General features: G+C 43.8%; 1 protein-coding gene across 2 annotated transcripts in view; it reads left to right on the forward strand.

The window, feature by feature from the left end:
* Window positions 1-22,321, forward strand: part of DCTN6 (dynactin subunit 6) — a 149,672-nt gene that overhangs the window by 67,329 nt on the left and 60,022 nt on the right. For both annotated transcript variants that reach the window (XM_078676495.1, XM_078676494.1), the window contains exons 4-5: window positions 368-456; window positions 14,726-14,773. In XM_078676495.1, the coding sequence (XP_078532621.1) occupies window positions 368-456; window positions 14,726-14,773 (137 nt within the window). The remainder of the gene's footprint in view (window positions 1-367; window positions 457-14,725; window positions 14,774-22,321) is intronic.

Genomic DNA, 22,321 nt, shown 5'->3' on the forward strand with positions numbered 1-22,321 from the left:
TATAGGTTTGGTGTCAGGTAAATAAATCTATTGTTCTCGCAGCACCACTTTCACAGTGATGTTCATAAAGATTATCACACAAGTGCAATATTTTTTAGGTTTTATTTTGATTATGCAGAATGATCTGTAATTTTAGTAGATTTATTTTTTAATGATTCAACTATTATAGGTAGCCTTTTCATGCATTTGTAACGCTATGGTCAGTTGAGATTCATGCACAACATTTATTTATTAATCTGTGAATCCGTTTTTTTTTTACTTTGGTTGTAATATAAGTTTTGTTTGCCAGGCGTACATTTCAAAGCCTTTTTTACAAGCTAAATCTATTTCCCGCTTTCTTAATTGTCACTGTTTCCCTTATCTGCAGCTTTCCTGAAAATGTTGCACCTGATGCAGAAGATGTGGAACCAAAGCCAATGATAATTGGTACCAATAATGTTTTTGAAGTTGGCTGTCGTATCCTTTGCTATCAGTGTTTGTATCGGAGCGGGGCTTTTCGGGAAATATATTTTTCAACCAGCTAGCCTAAATTAATAATTTTCTATTTTTAGTCTTACATAAACACCCTCTTTAAATTTCTTCCCTTCATTAATTGAACTTTCAGTTGATATGTTCCAAATGGATTGTAGTTCATACAGCTGATGGCATACAAAATGTGTGACATAAAATCACCTGCTTTGATTAAAATTCATGTTCTACCATATCTTGGCTAAACTTTTCTGTAATATTACCTACCCCTATTACTATTGTAGCGGGGGTAGGTTTGGCTGGAACCATTATCCAGACAAAATTTGTATGTTTATTTATTTATTTTGCTCAGTAGAATGGCCGCTTTCCTAGTTGCTTAATTATTGGCTGTTGGCTGTCGAATTCCCCCTGAGATATAGAACAGAAAAATAAGCTGTAGTAGATGGATAACCTCAAGGGTGACAAGGTCTTGCAAACCTCTTCAAACTGGTTCCCTGACCATGTTTGCTGCTCAATTCCATGACCGGTTTGTCATCAAAGCCTCACACAAGGGGCATGAAATACCTAACGCTTTGGGTGCAGATACCTCGGGAGGCTATCCGTATGACATGCCACTCTTAGGGGAACCGTTCTGGAAACTGCTTGTATCTTTATGGGCAGTAGGCCCTGTAAGTACTTTAGAACTCTCTTGGAGTGTCAAATGCCCTTATATTAATGTTTTAGGTCTTCTTTATCTGTGCTCTTTGAAGTTCAGGGGTTCCTCAACCCCAGCTATTTTCCCTGGTTTCTCACTTCTTTATCTTCTCCTTTGAGGAAGTGATAAGAAGAATACATCAATAGTTTAGATTATAAGAATAGAAGCACCTGTTAATGATGATATGGTTTCTTATAAAGCTCACAAATACTTAAGAAAATCGTGTTGTGATGCTGACTAGCAGAGAAAGCATCAATAGGGATTAAATAACAAAAAGGAAAATTTTAAGTTGTTTTATGAAGTGATCAGACAGTATATGGCGCTCTGATTTAGAGCAAGTTCATTTTAGGCTTTGGAGGTGAGAATAGGTGCAGGATTTCTAGAATCTGGGGACGCTGAGCGAGTTAGCAGTAGAGTAAGGCGTTCTGGAGGCAACACGCCGAGTGTGGACCTAAAGTTGGAGGAGGGTGCCAACAAAGCTTTGTTGCAGAGTATTAGTGCTTTATAAATGCATCTTTTATGTATAGGTAACTCGTGGAGAGATTTAAGATGATGCAAGATCCTGCTGTGATGGTTGAGAACAATAGTCAATTCGGCACTGAGGCTCTATAGTCACTGCAGCTTACTGTTCAGGGAGAAAGTAAAGTATTTTTCTGATGGTCCTGACAAGTTTACAATAAACCTACTAATTTCAAAAATATGTAAGTCGAGAAAGGATATCGCCAGGCTTGAGAATACTTGCTCATATCTCTTTAAAGCTTATTATAAAAAACGGAAAATAGTTTGGTATTTCACCAATATCGGGGAAGATCTAACACATCCTCATCTATTTAGAGAACTAAACGTGGCCCAGCAATGAGCAGCACAGATAGAGACTGGTGAATGAACAGATCTACTTTTTGAGGGCAAGGGCCCAGAAGAGTTTGTGAACGATTCAAACAGAATTTCGAATCTCAAGAGATTTAACCCCATAGAAAACTCTGTTGGGAGGATACTTTATTTCTACACACCGCTTGTCCAAGAGAATTTTCTCTTTCAGAAATCGATTTTTTTTATTCATATCACTATCATTAATCCTGACTAAGCCAATGGATTCAGAAACTTGAGAACCCACATCATCCAGTTGTTTTTGGAAACAAGATTAAAGATCTAATTTGAAGGGCTAGAAAATTGCAGGATTGATCATTTTACAGCTTTTAGGAAGGAAGAGTTTATTCCTCTTCCGGAATCTGGTCTCCTAGAAATGGTTACTTTAAAGAAAGTGTGACTAAAGGAGTTAGACATATTAGACACAGACAAAATTACTCAATCATCACAAAGCTTGCTGCCAAGCGAGCAATTTTAATTCACAATATACTGGCATACAGTGCTGAAATTTTAAACAATTAAGTAAAAAAAACACATTACTAGAAACTAAATTCCTTTTCAAGCAGAAAATTGTAGACACGTTTAAACTATATTAGAAGAAGGGTTACAGAAAATGTAGCTGAGCATCAGCAAGTTTGAATAAGTGCCTAACAAAGATCCAAGAACAATAGACATGCATGTCCTCCTCAAGATACATAAAGATTGATTTTGTTGGCTGGTGACTGAATATTCAAAAGGTCTTGCATCACTAATGACACTGAAGGCATGGCATGCTACCGCAAAATCCATTGTTTTAACCAAGATGTCTCTGGAAGCATTGTGTACAAACGTACCTGAATATCTAGCCGTCAAAGCACTTGGAATGAAACAGAAAGGCAGTACTGGATTTGTGAAGGAATGTCATACTTCCATATCGATAAACGGTCTACGAACTGCAGTGAAAATGTAATTAATGACTGTGATACTATACATTTTTCCTGTCTAGGCTAAAGTGACCCAGAAGCAAAAACCAGATAATTCTGAGTAAGTCAAAAAAATGAAATACAACGTTCTGTCTCTTGGTAAATCACTTCATGGAATTTGAGCACACAGAAAATTGTTTCAAGTTAGTAATCATTCAAATAATAAGGCCGTATGCTAGAAGAGGAAACCTATAATGACCTTTATTACACAGAAAAGTTGAAACTATCTTGAAATTGGAGGTGACAGACGAGGGCCTGAAGAAATTTAAAAATGTAGAGAATCTAATTGAATGACAGCACACAGAATACAGTTAGCTGGCAGAAAGTCCCCCAGATCCAGAGGGTTCTTCGTAGCATGTAAAGAAAACAAGACAATGAATTGGTAATAGGGGAGAAATGTTTATATTACTTAGAGATTTCGATTTTCCAGTATTTAAATTACAGCTGCTAACTTGCATGACATGCTTTAAAGAGGATCCAGACTACCTCCATGACTGCAACCCATGACGTTTAGCAGAATTGGCCACAATGTAGACCCAAAACAGATGGAAATATCAGATTGATGTCTTATTCATGAGTGGCACAAAAGTGAACGATTCATGTCCATAAACACCGGGCAATCATCCAAATACATGATTTTCATTTGCATGTAGTGTGACACAAAGAGTAATGCTTGGAGTGCCTGACGGAGGCATGGACAAGAACTGCAATACACTTAAAAAGACTTAAAGGGTTACTGTCTGATCCTAATTTATTGTATTTACAAGTACAGAGAATGTATTATTTGTGGAGCAGCCAGCTACCAAAATTGTTCTTAAAACAAGTGATTCAAAAGCACTAAGAAAAGAAATATAATTTCGGGGTAAGCAGCTGATAAAGTTAATACATTGAAACAATACTAAACAAATACTAATCAGGTTGCTAAGGTGGTCTCTTATCTTGTATAAAGGTAAAATCCGGTAGTGCAGTGGTAAGGATAACATATAATTGACTCTGTGAAAGGTGTATTTTTCAACCCAAAAGATTTAGTATTTTTTTCACATTGGTGCATTTCCGAACCATTATGAACTAACTGTTAATTAAGAGAACACTAGAAACCAAACATTACCATCAACTAAAGATTCCATATAACTCAAAAGAGAAGTATTCCTTAGATAATTCTCTTCTTTAGACACCTTCGAGCTATATCCAAGTCCTCATGGAGACACGGTAAAGTTATGTCCCTTACTTCAGGTTTGAAGTGTGTCAACGATCTGTTAATCTGTGGACAAGAAAATAATGATATATTCAGGGACAAACGTTATATTGAGAAACCTAAAAACAGTAGCCCACCAGTATTATCTCACCCAGACGGACACTGAAATAAAAACTTTTATGTAACATGAAAAATAAGAAGTTTGTACTTTATAAATCCCTCTACCAAGTGATTAATGTTCTGATTTTTTTTATTTCGATTTGTATACACAGATTTGTGTTTTTCTTGTAAGTCTGTCTCAAGATTGTCATAACCGTTGGCAAGACACAAAGATTAATGGTCTTTTGCACATTTTTTTTTCTTGAGTTGTTGACCTTAAAGAGTGTGGATACAAAAGAGCATAAAAAGAAATGATAAAATAGTTTTTAAAAAAAAGTGATCAATGATAGTATAATAAACAATCAATGTGATTGATAATAGTATAGTAAAAACATAATGTATAGCAGTGCATGAATAGTTTCCTCGCACCAATAATCAAAAGTGTATATATTATTTTTTTTTACAAATGAATGTTTAGGTGCTCTTTCATTTGTTCCCAGAACATGCTTGACCAAAAGATGAATGTGATGCTGGGCTGCAGTGCAGAGTTTGCCTTGCTCGCACAGAGAGCAGGTGTGGACTAGACACAGAGTATAACATGACTTGTCGTTTTGTAGCGTCTCAGCCCTACTGATGAAGCCATGGCTGGCAATTGTCTTTGGCCATATGCTTGCTCAAGAGTCAGAAATGAGGTGCATTTGGCACCTCTTTTAGAGACGCAAAGGTGCCAGCGGTCTCCAAAGCTGGTAGGTGCATCGAATCACCAAATCTGTGAGGAGAGGGAAGAGGTGGTTTACCTATTTTCTTTTTTTTCTGGTGGGGTAGGCGGGCAGAAGTTGAAATCTAATATGTTTAGCACCAATTGTGCGAGCAGTTTCCATCTTGACACCCTTTGCCAAGCTGCCAACTCCTATGCCGAAAGGTTACTAAAATGGTAACAAAATTTTTACTAAAAATGGAGGCAAGATGCCAAGTCAGTCAGTGTACATTGGCTGCTTGTTGTCACCGCTTTGATAATTGTCCACCATGTGATTCTCCTTGATACCCATAAACGGAACCTTTTCTGCACACATACAGAATCCCAGAGACACTTCTTATAATATTGGTTATTAAAAAATTAAGAAAATGTGTCCACAAAGAGCAACGTTTTTAATCCTTTTTTGTTTTTAAAAATCTGTCCAAGCAGCCAAATCAGTCATAATGGTAATGATGCTGAAAATGCAGCTGTTTTCACCATTCCATTTTTTTTAAATTAGAAAATGTAGACTTCAAAATGGGCTGTAAAGATAGTTTAAAACTGACACTTTCTCTTTAAGAAATGTTAATGCTGCATCTTCTCATCCAGAATAAGTGATGAGGTTAGTATTTTTTCACTTCACTAAGAACTAACCCTCAACATAGCAGCCTTCTTCAAAGGTTATGTTTGACTGCAAACTCAATTTTTTGTATTGCAATGTATTATCACTCAATGGATTTAGACCTCAGTTTGGTAGAGATACCAATTATTTATGAGGTAAGTGCCTTTTTACCTCTTTCGTGATCCCCCCCCCTCAGTCTACTTTTCCTATTACAACTGTGCAGCTTACTTTGACAAGTACCCTTCTTGTGGCATAAAGAAGTCCAGGAAAGATGAGCATAGCATCCTTACTCCATAAGCAGTGTAGGGTTTATCTGGAGATGCAGTACAGATGTCTGAGGGGCAGGGTGTGAGTGTTCCTTACAGTGAAAACAGATATAAGTGCCTGAGGGCCCTTCATTTCCAGCAGGAAGAGGCAGTGGTCGCCCTCATGCTCTGGATGTTCCTAGGTCTGTTTCCCTCTTCAACCTCACGGGTCCCCAAATCTTCTGTCCTTTCACCAGGATTGTGGTCATCAAGGCATTCGATGTCAAGGGTGCAGGTGGATAGCCCATTCAGTAACTAAGTATTCTGAACCATTAAGGTCTGTCTTGTTCTATGGGGATTTGCCCTTGACATCCTTGTTTTGAGTGGTATTTCCCTGACATCACTTGTCTGTTCCTGATAAAGGATCGGATTGATCCCTACATCTCATGAGGCCTCGGAACCTTCAGATGAAGAGTTTTTGCTCCTGCAAGATGCAGATGACTTCCAACGAATTCAGCAGTCGGGGAAGGGGTCCATCCATCTCCGAAGTAGTGAAGTTTCCTAATATTGTCTGTTCATCTGCTGCCTATCTGTGCTCTATTATGTCCTCTTACAAGGCAACACCAGTCAGAGCATAGGCGAAAGAGGCATATTTGGGCCATTACAAAATATCTTCCCTGGAAGAAGCAAAGAAAGGAATGCCATACCTACCTTCATTTGAGGAGAGGAGGCTCGTTGAAGATTTAGAAAGGACTCTCATTCTGGAGACCTGAAGTTCATTGTCCTCCAAAAAGGCAAAACCAGTGGTGGCGCTAGTCCAGGCTGGCAGAAGCTCACGTGCATATTTTCCTGATTCTATTCTCAAACAAATCGATGTAAATAAGGTTGGGATAAAAACAGAAAGCTCCTGAATATTCAAAAAAGAAAGCAACTTCAAGGACGGCTACCAACTCCTTAACGGTGTTGTACATATACAACAGACACCTATAGGAGTCCCTGGATAAATTGCATGAAGCGTCTTTTGAGGGAGAACAGATGTGTTTGAAGAGATCATTGAGGGATTCCACTTATTATCCATCAGTGCCACAAAACAGTAAGTTGAATCATCTCTGATCTTTTGATTAGACTCTACTGTTGGCTCAGATTAGCATTGGCCACTTTTAGTTACAGGAAAGGATCCCTCTCCAAAACAACAAAGAGCACTCAGGTAGTCTGAGAGGGAAACCTCTCCAACCCATTTCACCTAGTAGCTGAGGATAACCACAGACCGTGTAGAGCTCAATATTGAAAAGAATGGATCACAAATCAGGTTTCAATCCACCCTCTACATTGAGCTCTCTTCTGTACCCAGCCGATATGGGAGATTTAGGGTCAGATGTACAACCCTATTTTGCATGCGCAAATGGGTTTGCGACCCGTTTGCGCATGCAAAATCGAATAGGGCCACGTACAATCCCTATTTAGTGTGTCACAATTGTTTTGCAACTTGCTAAATAGGAATTGCGAGTTGCTATTAGGAAGGGGCGTTCCAAGGGCTTCCCTTCCTAATAGCGAGTCAGAGGACTTTGTTAGCATGTTTTGCGACCGCAATTGCGGTTGCAAAATACTCGCAATTTACTGCCCTCTTCAAAAGAGTGGTAAAGTACTTGCAAATGGGAGGGGGTCCCCAGGGGACCACTTCCCCTTTGCGAATGCAGGAGAAAATATTTTTTTAGGGGCAGGCAGTGGTCCCAGGGACCACTACCTGCCCTTAAAAAATGAAACCAAAACATTTCATTTTTCTCTTTTTAAATGCATCTCATTTTCCTTTAAGGAAAACTGCCTGCTTAAAAAAAACTGCTTTATTTAAAAGCAGTTCCAGATATAGAGGTCTGCTGAGCCCAGCAGGACACTATATCTCGGAGGGCCAGCCATTCCTAATGGGTCACAAATTGCGAGTGCCTCATTAATCAGCATGAGGCATGACATTTGCGACCCTATTAAGAATAGCTAACAGTATCTCAGACACTGTTGTACATGTTATTTAGTGGCTCGCAAATTGCGACTCGCAATTGAGTGCAATTTGCGAGTCACTAAATGACATGGTCGTACATCTGGCCCTTAATCTCTTACACAAGGATGTGGTGAAGTTGGTCTCAAGGATTTATAAAATTAGGGTGTCTAACTCAAAAATACGGGTTCCAATATTGGAATATCATCCCATTCTAGATCTAAAATTTGTTAGAGAGAAAATTTCAGGATACTAACCTTCATCAGACCATCCAACATCTACATCCCGGAAGGGTCGCCATAAATCTACAAGACACTTTTTTTATTCCTATATGCAGGGAGCACAGAATACTCCTAAAATTCTGAATTGCTAGCTTCCATAACTTATACAAAGTTTCCTGTACTTTCTGAAGTCTGCTGTCAAAGCCTTTTCTCACTGCCACGTAATAAACGCCCATTCCTTACAAACACTTCAACAAGCCTAATAAAAACAACAGATCAACCATCTACTGGTTTTGGGCCGCCAGATCAACTTGTCTTTGATTTGATTTCAGTTTTTTTAAAGCACCTGATGGCCAGAGTTTCTCAGTGCTGGAGAACAAAATCAAAGGAAGAACATGAAGGATTGACACAGATTGTAGAAAGTTAACCAAATGATTATTTTTCAGTGTTTTGATTAGGAAGTATAAGTTATTAGCTTAAAAGTGCAAAGGTCAGTCAATTTAGGGCATGGATTCTAGGCATCTTAGGGATCTCCTGCATGCTCCTAATTTATGTTTAGAATTTCCAGCCGCAGAATATTATTGAAGTGGAGAGAGTGCAGTGGTGCATAATGAAAGAATTCAGATGTTAACAATGAAAGATCAGTGAAGGCATTCCACAGTCTGTTCAGCTCATTCGACACCCAGAGGCAACAGTGGCTAAAATTGCATAAGTGTTTCCTTTGGAAGACAGACTGTAAACTATAGAAAAGAAATGTCAACTTTTGAAGAAGACTACATTGCCAAAAGTCAGACAGGACTCTCTACAGGAGGCCGCATGGCTTCTTGCATCTTCATAGTGCCCATTGCCTACCTGCACATGCAACCCCTATTCAAGAAGTCACAAACAACAAGGGATTGAGAAGAAAGCATTAAAGGCGCAGACCTGATGGGGCAAGAGATAAAACATGCTTCAGGGGGGTTCCTTTTCACAAACCACCTTCAAGGCAAACCGTAGTGACAGATGCCTCAATGAAGAGAAGCCCTCTCAGCTCAGGGAAAGTGTTCTCCTTCAGAATATAACAACCTATCAACATGCTAGTGGGAGGTCAGTCAACCGTCCTGCGAATATTTCATCCTTTAGTCGAAGGCAACACCATTCTTGTTCAGACGAATAACATTACAACAATGCAGAATCTCAATAAGCTAGGGGAAACAAGATCCAGAGTATACTGGATGGAAGCACAGTTGATCTGCCATTGGACTTGGGCAAAGAACATTACCCTAATGGGGAAGCATCTCCGAGGCTTACAGAGGCAGATTAATATGGTAGGCATCTCCTTAAATGACATGTTTAGGCGCCGACTGTCAGCATTCTGTGTGACCTCTCCGAAGCCTGTAGAAATTTCACACATCAACTTTTTAACTAAGCAAGGATTTGGAAACTTTACATCCAGGTTTCCTGAGACCAATTTGGTCTCTTTTTAATAGGCTGTTCATCATATTTTTCAACATGTTTCCACCTTTCCTTATTCCTCCAAGAGTAATTGACAAGCTGGGACCATCTAAAGTGAAAATAATTCAATTTAATCTCAACGGAGCAAGACATTTGGTGTTATTTAGACCTGCTTCACGTTTCTTTGCAACCACACTGGAGGCTGCTTTGCAGGATGGAATTTCTCAGCAGGATATGTGGCTTCCATTGCAGTGCTTGGTGTATGTCCACCTAAATCTTCCAGATTAAGATTTTAATATCATGAGCCTAAACATCCTTCCACTAGATCTTCATATGCCTTCACGTGAAACGTTCTTTGTTTGGTGACTAGAAAAACAGGTGGACCTGAGACCTTTCCAAGAAGAGAGAGCATTGCTCAAACTTATTTATTTGTCAAAATCTGACCGTCAGTCTTCTTCTGTTAAAGGAAGTGGCGTTTGCAGACCTCTTTATTCACTGTTCCTGTATTGAAACATTTCCTAAACTGCCTTGGGACTTCCACCACGATCCATCCCAGAACCCTACCAAACCCTCTTACCACAACATTATCCTTTCAAAGTTAGTGATCCATCTTTGAAACCTTTTGTAAATGTAGCTTCCATTTGCATGCTGGAAAGTGACTATTGAAACCTTGTATAAATCTTATCAACTATATGGATGCCGGAAAGTGGTTTTGTGGATGGTTATTTCTTCAGCAAGAAGGGTTCCTAAATACCATGCTGTCTGCACTAAAGGCCTTAAATGATTTATCATCACAGCCAGCTATTTGTAAGAACTTGAGCTTTTCCCTTCCTAAATATATCTCTGTTTTCTTAGTTGATCATCTGAGTTTAGTTCCAACATTATCTGAGGATTCTCTCCACGGCAATGAAGACCTTCTGTGAAGGCACAGATAAATTATTTTGAACTGACACAAGATTTATGATAATCTAAACAACTTTGAGACTATTCATATGGTAATGACTTCGACGAAGCGGACCATAGTTAAGTAGATATCCTAACGTGCTACCAAAAAATGAACCGACCTTTGCTGGGCAAACCCAAGGGTCTTTCTACCAGGGGCAAAGTGCCACTGCTTGTCTTATAATAAATGTACCTATCATGAGCAATTGTAGTGCATTAACTTGGAGGTAAGACCGTACCTTTGCTACATGCTATTACTTGCTTCTGACTTTTAAGAACAAATACCCTTTTGGTTCAAGTTTCCTTTAGAAATATTTTTTCACATTTTTCGTTGTTTTTCCGTTCTCTTTTTTTGGTGGCCACGTCCAAGGCAGGCGTGGTTTTCTGGTTCCTACTCTTGTCCACTGTTTGTGAATATCATAGATAATCCCATGTAAGTGAAGGAAAGTATACTTACCTCTAATCCTAGCCTAAATGTAAACGATTTAATGAAATCCTATTCACTGTCTTGTTCTGCTTGAATTCCTGTTGACTGCATCTGGACTTCATTTCTGCAAACTATTTTTCTGCCAGTTGTACAAATTTGATGGGCTGTGCACAAACTATATTATATTTTCCTACTAAGCAATAGATTAATGCCTCAGTATCCAACCTAATTCTATATGTTTTAAGAAATGTTTTTCACAAACATTTTATATATAGCGTAGAGACTTTGGGCCCCCCTGGAAAACCAGGTTAACAATATTTTCTTGTGTCTTGACTGAATAATTCCGTTGTGTAATTAACATTAGAATAGGGTGATATATACATCGAAATTTCAAGAGTTTATACCACATATTTACGTTTGGTTGATTTTAAAAATGCTTTCTTCCACAATGAATCCTCTAAATATTCAGTCATTTTAGAGTCCTATTGCTGCTTCTTTAAGTATCGTATTGTTCAAAAGGTGAGCGGAGCTTACTTTGTCTCCGAGCTGAGCCACAGAAGCAATTTCACTGTTCTTTTTGCTGCTGTCAGAGGAAATTCTAAGGCCATCCTCTCGTTTTTAGACATGTTTTTCTGGAGATTACGTTCTTTTTCAGCCAGAGGCTTTTTTTTATACTAATGATAACCATGTTGTAGTGTAGTGGCATGAATCTATGTGAAAGAAGTTTTTTGACTATAAGCTTTTAGTTTGTTTCTTTCTATAGGAGGAACTGTGTCAAGTACTGCTCGAAGTGCGATGTAAGATATTTGGGTAAAGAGGGCTCTGCAGGAATCTATACGTCCTACTATAGACCATGGCAAATCTCTGTGCGGGTATTGCTTAAAACAAGCCTCTGGCGCACCAGAGAAAGGCATATAAAACTTTAAAGGTAAATAAGGTTGGCGAAAATGCAATGTGTGTCACAAAAATGCGCACAATTTTGCAACCTGTAATTTGCCAATATGATTGAACACCAGGGCATAACTTTCATACGGAGACCGCATGAGATACTGGCATTCGACTAGGTTTAGGGAAAAATATATCTCTGCATTGACCTTGCATGACATTTTCTGTTTCGACCACCTCTTGTAGTCGAAAATCACGCAAAATATGTGAATTTTGCAAGGTTTCGCTCCCATCCCAAAACAGTTCACCCTGGCCTGCTGCCAAATCCAGTGTTATTGTGTGCTCCTCCACTCTGGCTGACAGTGACTTGTTTTTGTCCTCTTCCCCAACCCCAAAACGTCCTTTTGTGTCTTAACATGCTTTTTAGCAGCCGCGTATCTTCTGATACAGTAAACAAATGATTACAAGCAGTCACATTTAACGCATGCAAGGGGTTGGAAGTGGAAGTGGAAGTGGAAGTGGAGGTGGGCCGGAAGGGGATACCAGGGGATCCTCTACAGCTGGCCTTAGCCACAAGTTAAGCAATGGAATTGAGAATAGCATGCATGGGACTACTACCCCACTTTAGTACTTCTGTCACTACTCCTTTAAACAGCCCTGAAAGGATGGAAGACTGAATTCAACCCCCAGCTGGTAGAATGGATGAACCTTAGCCTTAGAAGTGTCTCGTCCACAAGCATGCTTTTCCCAAAGAGTCCACTCATAGTGAGTGATGCTACAGTGGTACTGCTACACCCTTGGGCATTCGCTTTGGCTCTGAATGCCATAGCGTTTTCATTCTATGCAACACCCACACATCATAAATAGCAGTTCTCCTCACTACGTTTGCAGATATGCATTTTGATCTGCTAGTGCTTTTGGACCGAATTCCCAATAACAGTACTTGTCCCAAGAACGAATCACTGCATAAAAGGAATTTTGGTTGCAAATTACTGCTCGTTGGACATGTTCTAACTAAACTGAGGTGCTGACCTCTGCATGCTGAATAGATTTGTCTATTTCAATAATCTATGCGCTAAATAGGCATGAGAAATTGTGTATAATACATTTGTCTTAGATTATGTAAGTACTTTACCAAACTATTTCCAGAAAAACAAAGAATATTTAAAAGTGTCCCAGTTACCGACTTGTTTTCTGTATAGTTTGGTGGCATACAAATATTGCACCAGGCTTACTTTCTCTGTTTCAGATTGCTCAGAAGTTAATTTATGGCCGCTACACGTGAAGCGGTGTTGTCAGTGTCTGCTCATGTTGTGTAATTACTTTTCCCTCCATGAGGGCTTCCGAGACAAACTTAAGGTCTTTCTTTTTACATATTAAAAATTCCACACTAAGCGCCTTTAAAGAAATGTGTAAATGAGCTTATTATGAGTTGTGCTAAATCCAGCACTCTACCTTAATGGTGTGGGAATACTATGGCCGTGCAGCTACCTCACTTGTTAATGTTTTCTGAGTCTATACGTAAAGAAATGAATCACCAGCATTTCAAGAAAGTTGACAAGTCCTAGTTCTTCTCTGAAAGCAGGCCAGTAGACAAGGCATAGGTGCACAAAAACATTACATTTACCAAATACCACACCGTACGTGGATCTGTTTGATCATAGACTAGACAGGGCAGGTCCTCCTAACTGATGTACAAGAGTTTTAACAATAATTAGGGATTCTCACATTTCTTTCAGTATTAACACATGTCCATCTGTCCCCTCCAGCCCCCAAAGAAGAATGCTGTTTATATAATTGAGCAAGCAAAAGTGAAACTAAATTTGATAAAGCCCGAGATGTACGATGGATGATTGAGACATATCTTGTACCAATTTGTACTGTAATACTCACAACCATTTATTAAACTAAAAGTTCTTATTCTAATAACCACTGGTATTATAGCCCAACTTGGAGGTTTACACTTCATTTTATTGAAAGGATGACTTGTGCGTGTTTAGGTCTGTGCCTAGGACCATTAGGTTATAGACATCTTTCTTTAGCTGATATAACCCATCGAGTCATCAGCCCGCAAAACGGGCAACTTTACCAAAAGTCAAGGGAACTGAAGATTCACAAGGGGCATGTTTAAGAGTAACAACAGCTGGAAACAAATGTGCACATGTAAACTTCTACTGTAACCCATATACTTTAGCCAGTTTCTTTGTTGAATCACCAAATAATGAGGCAACGGATTGTAGGTCATAGGGATTGTAATAGTCTGCACATAAAAATAGAATTGGGATAATGCAACTTCGTGTGCAGTTGGGAAACGTATTCCACTATTAAACGTATCTACCTTTACACAGTGTCTACAAAAGAGCAGAATTTTGCATGTTATTCAGCCGATCATCATCGTTATGTTAGCAAAGTCAAACAAGTGGCCGGTGAAAGACTAGCGATTCTTGAGTTTTGTTACAATACACACCTTTCACACTTTTTAAAAAATCTGTTGCACCCAGCAGCAAAGAGAAATCACGTTTTCTTATCTACAAAAACCAGAGCATATTGAAGCTGGTGCAGACTTGTTGATATTACCCAGGGTATGATTTACCAGTGTAACCGGGGACAGCACTGTGCTTCCATTCTCGCTTAACCAATTACCTCTAGCCTGCTTCCGCTAGTCCCATTTGGTTCCGCATAGTATTGCCAATCTTCCAAACTTTCTTACTTGTGCAGTGTTTTCAGTGGCAACACAAAACAAATCACAAAATGGTACGCATTGTTTTATTTCTCTTGTCATATTCATGTATAATACTCATGTGAATTTGGTCTTTAATCTATAAGTTGTTGTGACAATATTGACGTGTGGAGGTTTGGTCTTGCCTGGGGTTCTGTGTTTAAATAGATTCAGCGCTTTAATGGTTGGAATATGATGTACTTAACCAATTCCCCGCAGTCTCACAAGGGATGAAAATCGGAGATAACAATGTAATCGAGTCAAAAGGTAAACATGAACATGGGCTTTTCATTTCTGTAACTTCTTTTTGGAATGTTTTCTCACAGCTATGTATTTTGGTTAATAGTTTAACTCTAAAACTTTAAGCCTTGCAAGAAACGGTTGTCCATAAACCCCTGAACATTTAAATCTCTGAGGATAGGTCATCGATGACTAATTGGCTAGATGTTTGATAAAGTTGAATTCTTGTACCCATTAGAATAATTAGTGAAACTGGAAGTAAACCAAAAATTCTGGGACTGATTTAAAAGCAGATAATATTTCCAGTTCGCCAAACATGACTTGGTAGTAAAATGGTTGGGGAAAGTTCTTATGCTTCTTTTTAGCTTCTGTCGCTCCATGTCACCAGTTTGTTGCCTTGCATATTTCTTTCTGTAACTTCTTAGTTTTGTTTCAATGCACAATGGTGCTCAATATTTGTAGTTTATACTATCTGCTTCAGAGTCCTTAATTAGTATAAGCATATGAATTTATTTTAAGCTTTACCACGGTATCAGACGCCTAGATCAAAACTGTACTACTTTTGTTAATGTTTGTAATAGATTGTGCTTCACCTCTCCAGAATGTTGAGCCCGGGTTTGCATCAGCTACTTATGTGATTCTCTAATTATCCAGTATTGGCTCTTTCATAGATTATCATGCTTGAATCATTGAAAGATATAAATACTGAATAACTGTAGTTACAGGTAAGTAACCTATTTTCCTATGCTAAAATGATAGCCACAAAAAATTATCCTGTTGGTCAATGTGCCATTTGCAGTTTTCTTCTATATGCTTTAGCTACATTTGCAAGTTGATGTGGAAGACAGTTTTATGCATTTGTACATTTGGCTCACTTTCACTAGACCATGTTTTTCATCTTGCAAGAATCACAGCAGAAACAACTGTTTAAACTTAAAACAGGATGCCTGGCCAGCAGAAATAAACAGCAGGCTTAATCCTATAATCTTAGAATTTGGAGGGTTATGAAATTCTTCTGCACCTGGTTTCTGACCAGACATGATTTCCATTCATAGAAGGAATGGATTCAAGATGAATAAGTCGATTCATATACCCTTAAAAGTACTTATACTGTTTAATTCAATAGTAGTTGTCAATATTTGGTACATATTGACAATATGAATGCTTTGATCATTCAAAGTTAAGGTTTCCATGTTATATTTGGGCTTTCCTTTTTTGATTATTTCTAAGTGTTTGAACTCATGTCTTTATTGCTCACAAAGAGCTAGTATTTTTTGATTGGCGAAAGGTAGATTTAGATGTGCAATATTCTTATTATGTGGAAATGCTCATCTATTCAAAGCTCTTGTTGGCTTTCGTGCATTTGCATTATTCACTGACGCTTTACAGTATTAGCCAGTCTACTAGTTCCGTTGGTCTCAAAGCATTTAAACTATATCACACTGACCTGTCGGAATAGCTTGATGTGTCTAGTCGAGCATCTTCGAGTGACTCGCCTATAAGGGGCAGTCAAATTTATACTGGCACTTACTTTTTTCTTTTTAATTATGACACTCTGAATGTTTGCTTCGCACTACTGTAGTGTAAGTGTGTGTGTATATACATCAGTGGACTCTTCTGTAGCTACATTATGGGCATGTTCCTTGATTTTTGGTGACCAGACTTTAAAAACCAAAATTCAGGACATTCTACAAATCTAAAAGTAGGACTATAATTCTGCTTCGACCAGAATTTCTTAATTGACAGCTCTCACTAACATAGAAAGCACAGAATATGAAACACCAAATGGAACTAACTTCTACACGCACTATCATCTGTGTTCACTATATTGCTTCCTGATAGTGGCTACTAGCACTTGCTGCGCTATAATAACACACACAGAACAAATGACAAATTGCATCCCTCAATGTTCTGTCGACTCTGTAAACCAGGACCTGTGCTCAGTTTGCTGAAATTAACCGGAACTGATGGTGAAAAACAGGGACTGACCCAAAAAATCTGAGAGCGTGTGGTGTGCACTATCACTTGGGAGTGTGTCCTGGTGCTGACATTAGTGCAGAATTGTAATCTACATTTTCTTTCTTGATTTTCATCAAATAGTGAGACCGTCCAGAGCAAAGTTAATGTAGACATTTCCAACCATATACAATGGTTCAAAAAAGGTCTTCATAAGAACAGAAGTTACTTTTGTGAGTTGACAGGGCTGTTTATTTTATCTTTCCAGCTACTATTTTCTTTTTGTTAACTGTAATTTGAGATTTCTTTTGCTTATTCCCATGCTATGAAACCTGTCCCTAGTATCTGAAAGAGACACATTAGTATTAGATTCCTTACCTTAGAATATCCCCAGGCGTCAGACTGGATCCGGAATTTTTTGCGTAGCAGTACCCTTGCGCGTCGGTAGGCGTCGTCTGCGGCTCCGCGTCCGTCGTCGGCGTCGTGGGCGCCGTGATGACGTCGTCGGAGTACTTAGACGCCGCCTCCGCGTGCTGACGTCCGTTCTTCTTTTTTCCGCGCCAGCAAGCGCAGATCTGGAAAAAGCAGTAACCCTAGTCAATTTTTGACTAACTTTTTGATCATTTTTGATTGTTGTCGAAGTCTCTCGACTCCGACATGGTGCCGTAGGGATGCCCGGCTTCAAGCACTGTGACGATTGCGACCGCCTGATGTCGGTCACGCATCCTCACCGCGTGTGTTTGTCTTGTCTCGGCGTCGACCACGACGACAAGGCCTGCTCCGACTGCCGGGCCCTCTCTTCGAAAGCCAGGCGGGAGTGGTCCCGCAGGCGACTCGAACTCCGGCAGTCGGTCCCGCGCCGCGAGAGGTCCCGGTCCCACGGGAGGTCGAGGGACAGGTCGCGGGCTCAGAGCCACCACAGTTCCGAGAGTAGGCCGCACTCCTCCGGGTCGAAGTCGTCGTCGGGTAAGAGGCACAAGAAGGCCAAGCGGCGTCATCGCTCTTCGGACTCCCCCCGACGCTCGCGCGATGCGGCCGGGGGTTCGGGTGACACCACCCACGCGGCTCCGTTGGAGTCGCGGGCGCCGCGTTCAGCTCCACACCCTCCGGTCCCTGGGCTAAACGCGACGCAGGAGGAGATCGAGCGCTTCCTCATGGCCATGAGGAAACTCTCTCCTCCGGCGGGCTCCGCGGCGCCTTCGGACCCAGCGGACCCGTCTGGGGCCCCTAGCGGGTCGGCGGCTCCGGCCCCGACGCCGTCGGGTGCTTCGGCCCCGACGCCGCCGGCGCCTTTGGGCCCGGCGCCGAGGGGCTCAGTTGTTCCGGCGCCGCCGGCGGGCCCGGCGCCGCAGGACGCCGCTGGACCTCCTTCGGGATCTGGTTCGTCCCCGGCGTCGGACCCTCAGGTGTCGCCTCCGGCGCCGTCCTCGGGCGACGCCGTCCCCTGTTCCACCTTCGTTCCTGTTCAGTCGTCTGGCCGGCCCGATGGGCGCCGCTCCAGACGCCGTTTGGTTATTTTCACTTTTATGAACAGGCCCCATTGGTTGAGAACCCTGAGTATCAGGAGATGGGTGATGAAGAGGACTGGGAGGGGTCTGAGGACCCTCTGACCAGGGAGTGTCAGTCTCATGCGGACTGGGCAGGAGACCTTGGGGAAGCCAGTGGCCTGGACACTTCTCCAGACACTGGCCTTGTCTCCCCTCCTACAGTGGCTTCGGAGGAGGGGGCAACCTACAGTGTGGTGCTGATGAGGACTGCCAAGGCCTTGGGCCTTGAGCTCCCCGTCGCGGCCGTGAGGACTAATCTCCTCACTGAGGTCCTTAAACCGCAGTCAAGCTCGGCCGAGCCTCTGCTGCCCTTTAATGAGGCCTTGACCGACGTTCTTCTGGGCACTTGGTCCAAGCCCACTACGGGTTCGCCCGTAGATAGGAACGTGGCCAGACGCCACCGCCCAGCCCCGGGCGACCCATGTTTCCTGTCCACCCACCCCACCCCCGAGAGTCTGGTCATCCAGGCCTCTAATTCCCAGACCGCTTTCCCGTCCGCCCCGCCGGACAGGGAATCCAAGAGGTATGAGCAGTATGGAAAGAAGATATTCTCATCCCTTAGTCTGGGCTTGCGGTCTTCCAACACCACGTGCCTCTTGGGCCGCTACACCCACTCTTTGTGGGATACGGTCGCGGATGTGCTGCCAGAGTGCCCGTTGGAGGTACGGGCCAAACTCGGCCAAGCCCTTGTGGAGGGCCGGGACGCAGCCAAGTATTCCATTAGGTGTGGGCTGGATACCACCGACTCGCTAGGCAGAGCGATGGCAACGACGGTGGCGGTCAGACGCCACGCCTGGCTGAGGTCCGCCAACTTTTCGGCAGATGTCCAGAACACGCTCATGGACATGCCGTTCGATGGCCGTCGCCTCTTTGGCGACAAAGCAGACCATGCGTTTGAGCGCTTTAAGGACTCCAGGGCTACGGCCAAGTCCTTGGGCCTCTCTGCCCCGCGCCAGCAATCGGCTGCTTATCACTCCTTTCGTGGCCATGGAAGGGGTGCACCCACACGTGCCGCTAGCCACGCTCCGCAGGGCAATACCCAACGCGGTGGCGGCCGTGGTAACCGCCGTCTGGGCGGTAGGGGTCAGAGGCGAGGTCAGTCCACACCTTCCCCCGCAGCATCCGCCTCAAAACCCTCCTAGTCCGTGCTTTCAGGCCCATGTGACGCCAGTGGGGGGCAGAGTTCGCCATCACCACCTCCACTGGCGCACTGTCACTTCGGACAGGTGGGTGCTGCAGATCGTCCGAAGGGGCTACTCCCTCCCCATCGAGGCGGCTCCTCCAGCCATGCCACCGCAGAACCACCGTGTATCGGGGGATCACTTGCGACTTCTGCAGGAGGAAGTTACGGCCCTCTTGGCCAAAGGGGCCATCGAGCGCGTTCCTGGGCCAGAAGTAGGGTGTGGTTGCTATTCCCACTACTTTCTGGTACCCAAGAAGGGCAAGGGGGGCCTACGCCCTATCTTGGATCTACGGAACGTCAACGGCTTCCTCCGGAAGGAGAAGTTCAAAATGTTGACACTGGCTCAGGTCTTGGCTGCCCTGGACCCAGGAGACTGGATGGTAGCGTTGGACTTGCAGGACGCTTATTTCCACGTTCCCGTCCTGCCGGCCCACCGGCGCTACCTGCGGTTCATGGTTGGCCACGAGCACTTTCAGTTTACCGTGCTCCCCTTCGGCCTTACCAGCGCCCCACGGGTGTTCACAAAGGTGATGGCGGTGGTCGCAGCTCATCTGCGCAGGTTCGGGGTTTCAGTCTTCCCCAACCTCGACGACTGGCTGTTGAAGGCGGGCTCGCCCCAGACAGTCGTCAGCCACCTCCAGACTACGGCAGATCTCCTGCACCAGCTGGGGTTCTCCATCAATGTGCCAAAGTCACACCTGTGTCCCTCTCAAAAGCTCCTCTTCATCGGAGCGGTTCTGGACTCGGCGCAGTTTCGGGTTTATCCACCCGAACAGCGGGTCTAGGATATTCAGGCTCTGATTCCCATCTTTCAGCCGTTATCCCGGGTCTCGGTCAGGTTGACGCTGCGGCTTCTGGGGCTGATGGCCTCCTGCATCCTAGGGTGCATCACGCCAGGTGGCGGATGCGGGCTCTGCAGTGGGACCTGAAGTTTCAGTGGGCCCAGCATCAGGGCAACCTGTCCGACCACGTCCTGATCTCGGAGGGCACTGCGAGACAGCTGCAGTGGTGGCTCACGGACCGCGATTGGGTCAGCGGCAGATCCCTCTCCCTTCCCCAACCGGAGCACGTAGTTGTGACGGACGCGTCCCTCCAGGGCTGGGGAGGCCACATGGGAGAGGCGGAGAGCAGAGGCCTCTGGTCTCCGGCGGAGGCCCGGCTCCACATCAACCTGTTGGAGTTACGGGCGATTCGTCTAGCACTGAAGGCATTCCTCCCCTCTGTCCGGGGGAGTGTAGTGCAGGTGTTCACGGACAACCCCACCGCCATGTGGTACTGCAACAAACAGGGCGGGGTGGGGTCGTGGACCCTTTGCCAGGAGGTTCTGCGCCTCTGGCAATGGCTGGAACGCCAGGGCGTGAGGTGGCTCAACACCTGGCAGGTTCTCTGAACGCCAGGGCGGACGAGCTCAGCCGTCGGTGCATGATGGATCACGAATGGCGTCTGAACTCGGACGTGGCGCAAGGCCTCTTTCAGCAATGGGGAGAGACTTGGTTAGATCTATTCGCCACCGAAGAGATCGCGCAATGTCATCTGTTCTGCGCGTTGGAATTTCCAAGGCGGCACTCGCTCGGAGACGCTTTTCGTCGCGAGTGGAGTTGCGGTCTGTTGTACGCCTCTCCGCCTATACCACTTCTGCCCAGAGTGCTGAAGAAGATCAAGCGCGACCGGGCCCAAGTCATCCTTGTGGCTCCGGACTGGGCGAGAAGGTACTGGTATCCAGAGCTACTCAGTATGTCAGTCGATCCCCCGGTTCGTCTGCCTCTTCAGGAGGACCTTCTGTCGCAGCAGCAGGGGACGGTCCTCCACCCGAACCTGTCCAGTCTCCACCTCCATGCTTGGAGATTGAGCGACGACAGTTGAGGCCATTTGACTTGCCTCCTGAAGTCTGTAACGTCATTCTGGCAGCCAGGCGTCCCTCCACAAAGTCGGTATACGCCTGCAGGTGGAACAGATTTGTGGCATGGTGCACAGCAAAGGCTGTGGATCCTATTGCTGCCCCTCTTTCTGAGGTTCTTCTCTTCCTTCTTTCTCTGGCCCAGCAGGGCTCTGCTCTGGGCACTATCAAGGGCTACCTTTCTGCCCTTTCAGCCTTTCTCAGGCTACCTGATCAGCCTTCTTTGTTCAAGTCCCCTATTGTGAATAGATTTCTTAAGGGCATCACACACACGTTTCCTCCTGTTCCGTTTGTGAGGCCTCAGTGGGACTTGAACCTGGTTCTTACATTTCTGATGTGCGCTCCCTTTGAGCCACTTCACAACTGTCCTCTTCGCCTTCTAACTTTGAAGACTGCTTTCCTGGTTGCCATCACCTCTGCCAGGAGAGTGAGTGAGCTCCAGGTCTTTCTTGTACTCCACCTTTCCTTTCTGTCCATCCGGACAAAGTGGTGCTACGTACCAAACCTTCTTTCCTGCCCAAGGTTGTCACGGCCTTCCACATCGGGCAGTCTATCACCTTGCCAACCTTCTTTCCGCCACCGCATACCTCTAAAGAGGAAGAGCGGCTCCACCGTCTGGACCCAAAACGTGCGCTCTCATTTTATTTGGATTGCACACGCCAGTTCCGGGTGGATGACCAACTCTTTGTTGGTTACGTGGGCGCTAAGAAGGGGAAAGCGGTACACAAGAGGACCATCTCCCGGTGGATCATCTTGTATATCCAGGCATGCTACTCCTTGGCTAGGAAGGAGCCCCCTGCTGGATTGCGGGCTCATTCTACCCGAGCCACGGCGACTACCACTGCCCTGGGCAGGGGTGTGCCCTTACAAGACATCTGGCAGGCAGCTACGTGGGCATCGCTGCACACGTTTGCAAGACACTACTGCCTGGACAGCCAAGTCCGGAGGGATGGCTTCTTTGGCCGTTCCGTCCTCCAGGACTTTCTGGTGTG

This window comes from Lissotriton helveticus, chromosome 2_1 (genome assembly GCF_964261635.1).
Source record: "Lissotriton helveticus chromosome 2_1, aLisHel1.1, whole genome shotgun sequence".
In the NCBI taxonomy this organism is placed as follows: Eukaryota; Metazoa; Chordata; class Amphibia; order Caudata; family Salamandridae; genus Lissotriton; species Lissotriton helveticus.